Here is a 14,667-nt window from a genome sequence, read left to right as displayed (position 1 = left end):
GCAGGGACTGGCTTCCCTGCAGCCCTGCCTGGCCTGGCTCACACTCTGAGCTTCCTCCTGAGCAATTTTGAGCTGCCCCTTGATCCCTGTTTCCTCCCTTTATATTCTCCCCAGTTACCTTGTTATCCCAGTGATTGTCATCCATGTGCTCATAATCCCTCACCAGAAAGTGTGTAATTGCCCTCAACTGGGCCTGTCAGTGATCAGGGTGCCGCTGATAGTTCCCTGTCACAGATGTCCACACTCAGATCTTTTTCTTGTGTGGTTACAATTAGATTTAGAATCCAGGGGAGCATCTCCATAGTTCAGAACATTCTTTCCAATGTGTATTAAAATTAATTGTTGACAAATGAAAGGTATTTGCTATTGATGAACTGAGGGTTAGGCCCCTCTGAAATTCCTCATGGTCTCCTCTAGCCTTTTCTAACCTCTATAATTTTGTGTGATCTATACATTTTGCAGCTGAATGTTCATCCATTTTTCCAGATCACATATATTAAATACTGGTTTCTAGTATCATAACCTTGGGTGTATCAGGCTGTTCACCTTTTGCCATGTTGAAAATTGGCTATTTTTTTCCCGCTTTGTTTGCTGTCTTAGTCAATACTTTACATCTCAATCCATTATTATTTTATTTCCTTAGTATCCTCCTGTGAGGGGCCTCAAAGAGTTTTTGAAAATCCAAATAAATTATGGCAACTAGCTCATCTTTAGCCACTGTTTTGTTGACACCAACAAGGAATTCTAGAAGAGCAGAGGAACGAATTCCCTTTACACAGAAATACTGGCTTTAAAAAAAAAAAAAAGATTCTTAAATCAGACAAGTTCATGTTATTTAATTATTCTCAGTATGTAAAAACATTTCAAATATTTATTCAATGGTTTCTGTTTTTGTAAACAAAGACAAGATGGAAAAGTGTTCAGGCTCAAAAATGTAAATTTTAACACTTAGACACATTAAGTCATATAATAATATACAGAGAAACAACTGAATTCAATTTATAAGCAAACAACATACCTAGTCCTGTTCCCACTGAAATCAGTGGCCCAATTCCCAGACTTTAATGGGGGATAAGAACAGATTCATATATATGCTATCTCCCACAGTCCTTACAGAAGGACTATAGATTGGATTCTAATTCCATAAACACAATACATTTAAACATTTGTTCTAGTCAATACCAAAGTTATGGCAGATTTTATTTTAAATAAAATACCACAAAGAATAGGAAACCTCAACTGCACTTTGTGTGTGATGCTTGTATCTCATCCAGTATATTTCTGATGGATTCTACACAGACCTCTTCTCTGTGATGTTTCATGCAGGCCTGCTTCCATACTTCTTCAAAGTTTTGATCTGAAATGCTCACTCCAATGTTACGGAGAATTCGTGCAATCTGTAAAGTAATATGTGATGGAATTAATTTTGGTCAGCGTTTGCTTTAATTAATATAGGGGCTGATCTTGCATCCATTATTCACATGAGGAATTTTAATTTGTTTAGGAGTGAATTTTGCCATTAATGAAGACTACAGGCCAAATCCTGGAGTGCTTAACCAAGCCAACTCCCATTAAAATTAATGTGAGTTTTATCTAAGGAAGGACTAAGGACTGCAAGATTTGGCCCTAAATGTATAAATTAGGTTAATGCAGTTTAAAGGTTCAGAAAGCAAGCACACAGAGTTCAGGAAATTTATACATTAAGGTTTCCAAGAATCCTAATAAAACCATGCTTCTAATCCATTATCTTTTATTCTTTACATTTATCAACATAATTATATTAAAGTCTACATTTAACAAGGAAAACATGTCTTGAAAATGCTATGGGCCAGATCCTCAGGTGGTGTACATCAGCACAGCAAGGCTGATTTCAATGAAGCTACCCCAATTTACACCAGCTTTGAATCTAGCCCTACTTATATACAACAAGATTATTCCATTACACTGGTGTAAAACCAGAAGATCAAGTCCCTTAGTTTTTTTCTGTTTTTTGTGAGTTTCTCACATACATATTTACTCTGTGTAACAGATTACATCAAGCTGCGGTGCTGGTGCTGTAGTACTTGCCTAACAGGTAAAACAGAGCGTCGGTGGAATACTGCCATTCCATATACATTTGTTATTTTTCACTGCTTGTCTTTATTTTAGTATATTTTATTTTGTGCATGTTTCTTTCACATGATTTTTTTCTGATCTTTACTATTAATTCTGGGATTTCTCCCCTAACCTTTGTTCAGCCAAGAACTGGCTGCAAGGCAGCTGCACTAGACAGAGTTACTCCTTTATGGATATTGTTTTTCATTCCAGCGGCTTTTTGGTATACCCTCCACCACTTAGTGAGTGGTGGAGTTTCCAGTTTAGTTGCCAACCACCCAGCCTTTGTACTAGCTTGTGATGAGTTTGGACTAACAAAGGTAATGATTTATGGCACAAGGTTTGTTGACTGCACCTCAAGTTTCAATAGCTAACACTGTGCTAGAAGCTGTGCACAAGCTCTGCTATCTAGGATCAACTCTATCAGATAAGTTATCTCTAGATAAGAAGCTTAATTCTGCATAAAAAAGGCAGCCACCACATTAGGTCAACTAACCAAGCGTGTGTGGGATAACAGGAAACTAACACTGAATGCCATGATACAGGTCCACCAGACATGCATTCTGAGCATGCTGCTGTATGGTGGTGAGACTTGGACACCACCTAGAGCAGGCATAAAATAAGGCTAAATACCTTCGATACCTGCTGTCTTTGCCATTTTCTAAATATCACGTGGGAAATCAAGTTTGACACCAACCTCCTTGAGAAAGCAAAATTCCCGAGTCTGATGACGACTCTCAAACACAGATGTCTATATCGGTTCGGTCACCTGCACTGGATGAATGATAGATGCATTCCAAATGATCTCCTGTATGTAGAACTTGTGGATCCTCCAAGGCCATTGGGCCAACCTTGGCTCTGTTTCAAGGACATTTACAAGAGGGACTTAAATTCTCAACATGGATGCTGCAAGCTAAGAAGATGCAGTTAGCAACAGGCCACACTGGAGGGCTGCGCTGCACCAGGCAGTCAAAGTGGCTGCAGAGAGGTGACTGAGACACAGGAAAGTGAAGAGGAAAGCACAACAGACCTCAAATGCTAGTCATTTGCTGGGTTCATCCTCTGGCCCTATGCCTTATGCCAGCACTATTTGTGGCAAGGACTGTCACTCAAGAATTGGACTTTTTAGCCTGTCATGATGCTGCAGCATGGCACATAGTAACTCAACTACTTCAGGGCTTATACCATTGTCTCTCTCAATAGACAGATGCCATATTATTAATTCACATTAATCTGCCAAGTTAACCTCTAAAACACAACTGGATCAGCATTGCCACCTCCTCCAATCCACTGGGTCACTTACAAATGAAGGGGTTTTATAAATACATAGCACCAGACACTGAGCAAAGTAAACCTTTGTAGCTCCATCAACACTAATGATGCCATTCCAATTTACACTAGCTAAAAATCCAGCTCATAGTTTGTACATAATCCTAAATGAATATTAAATCATTCATTAATTGTATGTCCACAACATTTATACTTTTAATTGCACCCCTTATTGATAAAAACGGACTATATCTTATTTTTCTTAGAATCTCATTGAAGTCAATGGGATGACTCATGGGCTAAAAGATGAACAAGATAAATCTTTAACCTTTAACAGTCATAGCTTCCTACACTAAAAAAATACGACAATGCCATTTAAGTATACTGTTCTAGGACACCTTTATCAACACCCCCATAGGGAGTATAAAACATTATGAGCCCCATTAACCCAGTTTAAAACTATCACATGTACCCAGTGGTGAGCTGGAGCAGGTTCGCACCAATTCACTGAAACCGGCTGTTAAATTTAGAAGCCCTTTTAGAACCAGTTGTCCCTCGCAAGACAACCGGTTCTAAAAGGGCTTCTAAATTTAACAACTGGCCAAAAGTGGCGCCTTAGGCTGGAGCACCCACAGGGAAAATTTGGTGGGTGCTCTGCTCCCTGCTAGGCCCCAGCTCACCTCACCTCTGCTCCGCCTCCTCCCCTGAATGTACTGCCCTGCTCCTCAGCCCCCCCACGCCCCCGAATCAGCTGTTCGCGCAGGAAGCCGGGGCGGGGGGGGGGGGGGGGGGGCTGAGAAGCAAGTGGCGGCTTCGTGCTCAGGCCCAGGGAGGTGGAGGCAGAGGAGAGCTGGGGCGGGGAGCGGTTCCCCTGTGTGCCCACCAGGTTACCTGCTGCGGCGCGGGCAATCCTCCTCGCGCCCCCCCCCCGTCCCATCTCACCTCCGCTCCACCTCCCTGGGCCTGACTGCGAAGCACTGCTTGCTTCTCAGCATCCCCCGCCCCCCCCCCCCCAGCTTCCCATGCGAACAGCTGATTTTTGGGAAACCGGGGGGGGGCGGAGAAGCAGAGCGGGGCGGCGCGTTCAGGGGAGGAGGCGGAGCGGAGGTGAGCTGGGGCCGGGCACGGAGCTGCCGGTGGGGGCTCTGTACCCACCAAATTCTCCCCGTGGGTGCTCCAGCCCCAGAGCACCCATGGAGTCGGCGCCTAAGGCGCCAATTTGATGTGATCAGTGGGGGGGAGCGGCCACTCCCCCTGCTCCCCCCCAGCTACACTACCCTGCCCCTAGGAGCCAGAGGGACCTGCTGGATGCTTCCCGGGAGCCGCCCCAGGTAAGCACCGCTGGGACTCCCCACTTCACCCCCCGGCAGGTCCCTCTGGCTCTTAGGGGCGGGGTGGGATGGACACCCACAACAGTGGCCCACGAGACCTTCCTGCCCAGTTCCTGGGGCAGTCAGGGGACAAGGGTGGATGGGGGAGGGGTCCCAGGGGGGGCATCAAGGAACGCAGGGGGTTGGATGGGGCAGGAGTCCCGGGGGCGGGCCACGACCCCCTTGTGGGGTGAGGAGGGAACCGGTTGCTAAGATTTTGGCCGCTCATCACTGCATGTACCTCTATAATGGGTCATTATGTAGCCTGAAAGTTTCATTTTCAAAAGTCATAGTATAAAAATTTATAAAAATTAAATGTGAAAAAATATACCAACAGATATAAAATACTCACTTGACAAATTCACAAATCATCAAGGATCAATTTATCTGACTCAGCTGTCACATTCACAGTCTCTTTTATGCATGTTTATTGTCCAAACTTAGGTCAAATCAACAAAAACACAGTTCCTCATCTCACCCTGGGATATAGCTCACAAGAGCTTTTCCTTCTTTACTTCTCAGGGACTTCTGCCTGCTGTCCCTGGGACTCTGGTAGTCCTAGTTCTCCCAGGCAGGCTCCCTGTTCCCAAGGAGCAGGCAGAGAGAGCCCTCTCTGCCTCTTTTCTGACTAGCTCTCATTGAGGCTCCCCCTCACCAAGTCTCACTCTCTCTTTAAGATCAGGTGCCCCCTTTTAAAGTTCAAAGTATCACCCTGTGACACTCCACCCCCCCCCCCACACACCCCCCCATTACGGCCTTGCCCACTCCTAAGGAAAACCTTAAAAACCCAACCTTCCTCCAGTGCCCCCACCCCAAAGTGGACCCCAAACACCACCATACCAAAATAAAACCTATTTTACATACAACACTCCAGATAAAGTCATACAAATCCCTTCCCCGCTTCCCACAAGTCCTTAAAACAGTCCCTGCAGGAACACATCTCTAGCTCCAGGCCACTCGGGGTCCTCTGTAGTGTGGCCAGCCTTACAGTCCATACCCTCCTCCTTTATCCAAAATTCCACCTTACTTCAAGCTGATTTTATGTTTCCCTCCAAAATTATTCCACTGCTCCTCGGGCAACCCTTACATCCTAGTAGCCTTCCTCCCAGAGGCCCATCAGAGTTCCTCCATGTCATCCTCAATCACTGCCCTCTTCTTTCTCCTAGCTGCCAGGGTCATAGAGGGTTTTTTGCCTGGTGTCTTGCCTGAACCTCTATAAGCTGAAGGGGGTTGACAGCCATCCTCCCATCTCACATTATCACTGGAGGCAAAGTCTGCATCCCCCCTCAGGAGATCATTTAACCTCGATATTCATCTCAACCTTGCCCCAGCTTTTTGATCATACTCTGCTCCTCCATTTTTCTCACACCCCCTACTGCCTGGGTCAGAGGAGTAACTAACTATAGGCCCCCCCCATCCCTACCATTATTGCCACATCTACTTTCCCAACAGCCTCTATATTGGTGCTGTGGGACACCCACTCCCTTTTTAGCTTCTTGCACATTTGACTACCACATCAGACTATTCTGGATTTATCCAATTTTGGGGTCCCCTTCTTTTCTCTTGCTGCAACTCTTTCCCCTATGAGGGCAGTGCCTTTTAAATGTCCTGCTGTCCCATAGGCACAACCTACCAGCCCTGTCCTTGCTTTAGCATGAGGCAGAATATCAGCCAGAGTGACTACAGTATCTTTTGCATCTGCTGCGCAGAGTCACCCTTGCCATCATTGTTCCTGTAGGGGCAGGTCCTCTCAATGTGACCTTCCCACCCACATGCATAGCTTGCTCTCAAATGGGACTCAAGCCTCCTGGCCCATAAACATCTTTTCCTTGCCTGGTACCTGCCACTACTAAGAGTTTCCCTTTGCAGAATCTCCCATCATGTACTGCTGCTGCTTCTCTACTGTCTCCGCCCATCTCTGCATGTCCAGCGACATCTCCTGATGTCTCTTTTGATTCACCAGAATCTGCAGGAAGACTAGTTAGGTTTGCTGCTGTTGATTGGCCACTTCCCAGAACTGAAGCAGGAAGCCTGGAAGTTGCTGCTATTCCTCCATACACCAGTTAAAGAGGGTAAACATTCCAGGGCTGAAGAGGACCCCACGGCCTTTTAGCTCCCTCTTTCCCTCTTCCTTTAAAAAAAAAAAACAAACCACTCAGGACTGGCCTCACTCTCCCCTTGTATCAGGGCCCATTCAAATTGCCCGCATTCTCCACCATGTTTAACAAGGCAGGGCTTTTCCACAGCATGTGAAGGAGTCACTGCTATGCCCATAGTCTCTCTTATGCGGTTTTATTGACCAAACTTAAGTCAAATCAACAAAAAAACAATTCCTCAACTCACCTGGGCTACAGCTCCCAGTCATTCCCCCTCCTTTAGTTCTCAGGTTCCTTCTGCCTCCCCTCTCAGGCGACTCTGGCAATCTTCCTGCTCCTGTTTCCCTGCCTCCCCACCCAGGAGATTGGCAGCTCTAACTCTCCAGGGATTCATATTCCTAGGGAACAGGCAGTGACAGCCCCATGCTATTCTCTCTGCCCCTTTCCTGATTGGCAGTCAGCCTGACTCACTCAACTACTCCCTCACCAGGTCTCTCTAAGCCCAGGTGCCCTCTTTTGAAGCTCAACAGGGGTCAGCTGAACCAATGGTCACAGGTGCATTGGCCCTGCTCACTCTTAAAGGGCCAGTGACATCTTCCCATCTTGAAAACCATCCCAGGCACAAAATCTGCTCACCTACCCTTTACTGTAATGGTCATATTGAATAAGTGAATGACATCTTATTTGCCAGTCAAAATAAACTCATTCACTCTAAGGGCCTGATTTGAAGCCCAATGAAAAGACTCTCATTGACTCCAAAGGGCACTGGAACAGGCTCTGATCCAGGACAGCACGAAAGCACATGTTTAAGTCCCAATGTGTTCAATAAAGTTAAACACATGCTTACAAGCTTTCCTGAAAAGGAATCCTTTCTTGAATTGGGGTGCAGTGAGAACAATTTTTCAGTATGTTCTTAATCTATGCTGTTTTATTGGTTAGTAATCCTGCGTCCGCTTTGATTTCTTGTAATGAAGGCTAGAATTGTGGGTCATATTGTGTAACTGACTATTAAGCAAACTCCTCATTGATTTCAATATGGCTTTTTGCTCAAAAACAGATGGCATGATACAGTCCCAGGTTTTTAAATTATAATTTCATTAGCCATTGCATGTTTGAGAAAAAATAAATTTCAATATCAAAATAAATTAAAAATTAAACAGAATTACTGAAATATGCAATGCACTGCATGAGTTCAGGATGATTTAATGCTCTATTGCTGTCTACTATGTTCTGCATAAACTGGATAGTCTATAATGGAGATTGACATTTCAGACTACATTATAACTTCAGAGAACAGTTTTGTCTAATGCATGATAAGTATAATGGGCTTATCAATGAAGCATAAATTCTATTTGCTGTTAGCTATATTCTGTGTACATGGATTTCCTGCTTCAGACAGATTATAAAATGTTAATATGCTCATGCACATGTAATTCTGACAAGTCATCTTTTATATCTGAGGCCTCTAATTAGCAGTATACCTTACTGTACAATACCTAACCACGCTCCAAGTGCACTTTCAAGCATGACTGAATACTGTATATAACCAGTGCCGGGTTAACCTTTCGTGAGCCCTGGCGCCAAACATATTTGTGGGCCCCCATGTAGACGTTGTGGGCTCCAAGTGTGGGCCTGGTGTGGCAGTGCCACTGGTGCCAGTGTATACCCGGTGCTGAATCTCAGAGACATTTTTCATTTTGATCCCACACCTCTGCATGACTAGATTCATTGCCATACACAGCTCCCTCAGCCCCCAGTTTTTATCATTAAGCTGTATGTCCATGTGGGTTTACCAGTGTCCCCAGTGAACAGTAATTTCACAGTGATCAGGGGAAACTCCCCACAGATTTATCTCCTTCCTGAGACCTTCTATAGCCATGAATCACAGAATATCAGGGTTAGAAGGGACCTCAGGAGGTCATCTAGTCCAACCCCCTGCTCAAAGCAGGGCCAATCCCCAACTAAATCATCCCAGCCACGGCTTTGTCAAGCCTGACCTTAAAAACTTCTAGGGAAGGAGATTCCACCACCTCCCTAGGTAATGGATTCCAGTGCTTCACCACCCTCCCAGTGAAAAAGTTTTTCCTAATATCCAACCTAAATCTCCCCGACTGCAACTTGAGACCATTACTCCTTGTTCTGTCATCTGCTACCACTGAGAACAGTCTAGATCCATCTTCTTTGGAACCCCCTTTCAGGAAGTTGAAAGCAGCTATCAAATCCCCCCTCATTCTTCTCTTCTGCAGACTAAACAATCCCAGTTCCCTCAGCCTCTCCTCGTAAGTCATGTGTTCCAGTCCCCTAATCATTTTTGTTGCCCTCCACTGGATGTTTTCCAGTTTTTCCACATCCTTCTCGTAGTGTGGGGCCCAAAACTGGACACAGTACTCCAGATGAGACCTCACCAATGTCGAATAGAGGGGAACGATCATGTCCCTCGATCTGCAGGCAGTGCCCCTACTTATACATCCCAAAATGCCATTGGCCTTCTTGGCAACAAGGGCAAACTGTTGACTCATATCCAGCTTCTCGTCCACTGTAACCCCCAGGTCCTTTTCTGCAGAACTGCTGCCTAGCCATTCAGTCCCTAGTCTGTAGCGGTGCATGGGAGACTTCCGTCCTAAGTGCAGGACTCTGCACTTGTTCTTGTTGAACCTCATCAGATTTCTTTTGGCCCAATCCTCTAATTTGTCTAGGTCCCTCTGTATCCTATCCCTGCCCTTCAGCATATCTACCTCTCCTCCCAGTTTAGTGTCATCTGCAAACTTGCTGAGGGTGCAATCCACGCCATCCTTCAGATCATTAATGAAGATATTGAATAAAACCAGCCCGAGGACCAACCCTTGGGGTACTCCACTTGATACCAGCTGCCAACTAGACATGGAGCCATTGATCACTACCTGTTAAGCCTGACAATCTAGCCAGCTTTCTATCCACCTTATAGTCCATTCATCCAGCCCATACTTCTTTAACTTGCTGGCAAGAATACTGTGGGAGACCATGTCAAAAGCTTTGCTAAAGTCACGGAACAACACGTCCACTGCTTTCCCCTCATCCACAGAGCCAGTTATCTCATTATAGAAGACAATTAAATTAGTCAGGCATGACTTGCCCTTGGTGAATCCATGCTGACTGTTCCTGATCACTTTCCTCTCCTCTAAGTGCTTCATGTCTCCATTACTACCCTATGTCGCCAGTCACTGTATGTGGTTCTGGTCTCAGCTCAATAAAGTTTCACAGCCATCAGATACCTGATCAATTCTGACAAATCCCTTCCTCAGTGCCCATCCTACCATTTGAGCAAGCCACTTGCAAACACCATTTCCCCAAAGTGAGGACTTAGCCCCTAGAAACTGGAAGTCACCAGCCTTTCTCCATTTGCTTCCTTCTACATGCTAGTCTACTACCTGGTCACCACCATCTCTCCCCATGCTTGTTTCTCTTCTACTTTGGGCATGCTCTCTAGCCAGCTGGGGCTATTCTCCCCCTGCAAGCCTCATCTGCTTCCTCTTTCCCTGCTCCCCTTGATATTCCTTTCTTACAGGTAACCTCTGTTCCTTGAGGTTAACTCCAACTTCTTTATCCGCTCCTAGCTTAATGGCCTCCAGTAGTCACAGAGCCACCTGCAACTTCTCTGTCTACAGCCCTGGGGCCAATTGCCAGAGATCAGCCTTAGATAGCTGCAGCTGCTAGCAAGGGAGGGGTGGCAACTCCAAGGCTGAGCATGCTTGAACCTTGCAATGGCAGAACTAGGGGTTCTAAATCCTCAGTGCTGGCCCTGCAGACTCTGGAGTTAGGTGCTTCTCTCCTCTAGTCTAGGCCATGGCTTTAAGTACCTGAGAGCCCATCACCTGCAGCAGAGACCATCAATTCCCACGCACCCCTCAGCTTGCACATAATTGTGCAGAAAGTGCAGCCTGAATGATTTTGGAGGCTGGGGTGCCAGGAGGTTCCCATCCCTGAGCAGCAGCTCTGCAACAAACTCAGATGGCCCCCCTCCGCTGTGGGACCAGGACCCTATGAAGACAGTGGAGTTACCCTATGTATAACCAGTTCTGTCCAAAGCCTGTTGAAGTAAGTGGGAGTCTTTTCATTGTCTTTAATGGGTTGCGTATAGAAGCAAAGGACCCCCATTCTATACTGCACTGGTTTACTAGTATAACAGGAAGGTCTCACATTACCTAGTGAATAAGCAACATCTCCTACAGCACCTTACTTTTTCTGAGAGGCCTCCTGTCCAATTACTAAATGTAAACCTGAAAATATCAGGTCACATGGTTACAAAAGCCAGGCACTTCTGAATTCAGCAGGAATTTTGGATGTACACAGAACACAGACAGGACTGGTTCCCACGTGGTTACAGAACTGCAGTCAAGTGGAACAATTTTCAGCTTGTGTGATTGGAGGATCTCTGATCCATATTGTAAGACTGTCCTACATAAATGAGGAAAAGTTGAGGTGCCCTTGTTATTCTTTTCTTCCACTCTTCATTTCTGTGGGGAATTTGTCAATGCAATATCACTGTCTTCTTTTTAAACAAACAAAATCCCCAACAAAATCCCCAAACAAAATCCCCAACAAAAAGAAACCGGATCTTTATGCTGCTGCTGAGGGGCAAATATTTTTAAGCATAAGCAAGGGATCCCCAATTGCTTAGCTGGGTTAGCCATGGGGGGCATACAGAGCTTGCATATTACAGCAGCTTCTATTACCTTTTGGAACCTAAGACTGTAATTCGTGTGTGTATGTTTACCTGTTTTAACCTTGTAAATAATTCTCATTTATTTTTCTTAGTTAATAAATCTTTAGTTAATTTATTACAGGATACAAGCATTGTCTTTGTTGTAAGATCTAAATGCAATTGACTTGGGGTAAGTGACTGGTCCTTTTGGACTGGGAGTAACCTGAGTATTGTGATTTTTGGTGTAAGGGACCACCTGTCACAAAGGCAAGCTTATATTGGTAGCAGGATAGATTGGGGTACCCAAGGGGACTGTCTGTAACTCCATGTTAAGGCTGTTACAGTGCTTCTGGAGTTCACACGTGATAAATGGTTGGTGAAATCTAAGCATAGAACTCATAACCAATTTGGACTATGTGCTCTGCTTCTTAACAGTCTGCCCTGAGGTTGGTGCGCACGCTCTTGAGCTACTCCAGACGGCTTGACAGCCAGCTCCTTGTGCAAAGTGCCTCTATATCTGTTGCTGATGCCAATGTTCCTGTCAGTAAGTCTGCCACTGAGAGGTGTATTACCAAGTAGCAAGTGAGAACACAGCTTATTAATGGTAGAAGGCCAAGAATTGCTCTTATTTATTCTTATTACTATTTACAGTGCAGTACCTGTCCCCATGGTAGAATGCACAGGTAAAGGCAGACCCACCAAGCCCAAGCACCTTCAGGGAAACACTGCAAAAGGGCATTGCACTTCCCAGGAAGGCCTCCGGGAGATAGGTGTCATGCTTGGAGCTGCTCTTTTATTTCAATAGGTATGAGGCAACTAGGTGCTTTTGAAAATCCCGCTAGGTGCCTGAATACCTTAAAAATTCTAGCCCTAAGCCTCTTTTCAAGCCTTCTCTTCCTTAACTGGCAATCACAAGACTAGATTGTTTTGGATACACAGGCTGTTCAGCTTTAGCCTGATTAAATCAGTTTTCGCCATATTTTGGCTTATTGTAAATCTGATCATTCCAAACACCAATTGTTCAATCTTCAGTCAGAGTCAGACAAGTATCATTTATTCTACTTATTGATTACTGTAATTATCTTTTTCCCCATCTGTCTTGGGTGCCCTTACTCTAATACTTAGGGCTTGTCTACACTGGCACTCTACAGTGCTACAACTTTTTCGCTCAGGGGTGTGAAACAATACCTCCCCTGAGCACTGCAAGTTTCAGAGCTAGTGCCAGTGTAGACACGGTAGCTGTGCTCCCAGCGCTGGTGGCTATTCCCCTCGTGGGGGTGTTTTTTTGATAGCGCTGGGAGAGCTCTCTACGCTGCGACTAAACAGACATGTTAAAACACTGCTGTGGCCAGCACTTTGAAGTTGCTAGTGAAGACATGCCCTTAGAGTGAAACCTGTAGCAAGGTTGTGCTGTTTGAATGTTAAGATAAATTTTTTAAAAAAAATTATGAAGAGCTCAATCTTATCACTGGCAGTCAATGAGAATTTTTCTAGAATGCAACTATAAGGACTTTATAATTACAGTTTCAAATTTCTTTTAGTATTCCATGTAGACTCATATTAAAAAGTCAACAGCTGTTTTTAGACAAGATGCCCTATCGTTTAAAGAACAATGCAGAAAGCGCTATTTTTGCTTATCTAAAAAGTCCAACAGCCAAGTGAAAAGTGCATATATATCTGAAATGCTTCTTTAGAATTTCAGTCAAGATTATTAACAAACAATTAAGAAACTACAAATAAAGGTGAGAGTACATGAACCAGATCTTCAGCTGGTATAAAAGTGTAGCTCCATTGTGTTCTACCCCAGAAGTGACTTCATTGGTGCTATGATGATTTACACAAGCTGAGGATCTGGCCCAGTATCTGTAATTTAAGGGCAAAAAAACCTTTTTTTCCCTTGGGTAAAATAAGCATTACAAACCTAGGGAATTCAGAGTTAAGGTTAAACTTAAAGGTAAACAACGGACATGTACAGTTAAAGCACCCACAGCTTTAATTCTTCTCTGTACCACCAGTCTCTACTTTTCCTTTCTTTCTTTCTTTTTTTTTAACTTTAAATCTTACACAAATGCTGGCTCATGTGATGGATGCTTTGCCTTCTTCAGTGTGATATGGGTTATTTAGGATCAAGGACTTTCTTAAGGCTTTAAGAAGTTCTCAACTACATCTTTGTCTGTATGAAATTCTCTCCTCTCGTCCTCTTTGTAATCTTTTTATTCTTTTTTCAAAATGTTTTTTTAGAAGTCTGCATTGCATGACTGAAGAAATCAGAAATGTTTTGAAGACACGATGGCCCTGATTCAGCAAAGCACTTAAGTATTTAAGTGGTTTGCTGAATTGGGACCTATACAGTACTTAATTTGTAATGAAAGAGGTGTCGGGGCTCCAGAAATTAGGTGCCAGGGCATAACCAATTTTTTTTACATTCATAACTGATGCAGCAAGCCCAGAGGTGCCAAGACTATGAACTGCCAAGCCTAGAGGTGCGGGGTCTCAGCCCTGGCGAGCCCTAGCATAAATTAAGCAATGGACTTATATTTGTACATCTTATACAGCAGGGGTCGGCAACCTATGGCACGCGTGCCAAAGACGACACACGAGCCAATATTTAATGGCACACTGCTGTCTACCGGGGACCCCAGCAGACAGCAGCGTGCCATTAAAAATCCTGCCCGGCCCGGCCCGCTCTTCTCCACTCCCCACCCACCACTTTCTCCTTGCAGGGCGGGCAAGCTTCCCCCCGCCTCTTCCCCCAGCGTGCTGGGTTCCTGCCCCTCCTTCTCTCCCTCCCTGCAGCCGATCAGCTGACTGCCCTTGCTACGGAGTGGAGCGGGAGAGGGAAAAGTGGAGCCGCAGTGTGCTCTCTGCTCTGGGGACCTTGGGGAAGGGGGTGGAATCGGCATAAGCCCTCCAGCCCCCTGTAGTGAGCCGCTCAGGGCAGGGGGCTAGGAGGACCCCCATGACCCCAGCCCACACCCCCAGCCCTCTGCCCTGACCCCTCCACCCCCCTCACACATACTCAGCCCTCTGCCCTGACCCCTGCACCCCCCTCACACACACTCAGCCCTCTGCCCTGACCCCTGCACCCCCCTCACACACCTCCAGCCCTCTGCCCTGATCCCTGCACCTCCCCACAACCCCAGCCTCTTGCCCTGAC

General features: G+C 45.3%; 1 protein-coding gene across 2 annotated transcripts in view; it reads right to left on the bottom strand.

The window, feature by feature from the left end:
* Positions 1-821: 821 nt before the first annotated feature.
* Positions 822-14,667, bottom strand: part of EFHB (EF-hand domain family member B) — a 46,277-nt gene continuing 32,431 nt past the window's right edge. Inside the window, exons 13-14 of one of the 2 annotated variants that reach the window (XR_007354995.2) lie at positions 2,792-2,952; positions 1,311-1,397 (exon numbers count right to left, since the gene is read on the bottom strand). Coding sequence is in view for 1 of the 2 variants with exons in the window: in XM_048838556.2 (XP_048694513.2) it covers positions 1,236-1,397 (162 nt within the window). In the remaining variant the exon portion in view is untranslated. Of the gene's footprint in view, positions 1,398-2,791; positions 2,953-14,667 lie in introns of both variants that reach the window. The other variant, XM_048838556.2, reaches the window with a different exon arrangement.

This window comes from Caretta caretta, chromosome 2 (genome assembly GCF_965140235.1).
Source record: "Caretta caretta isolate rCarCar2 chromosome 2, rCarCar1.hap1, whole genome shotgun sequence".
NCBI lineage: Eukaryota > Metazoa > Chordata > Testudines > Cheloniidae > Caretta > Caretta caretta.
Note: the sequence above shows the minus strand (reverse complement) of the source record. Positions and strands in the feature narration are given on the sequence as shown.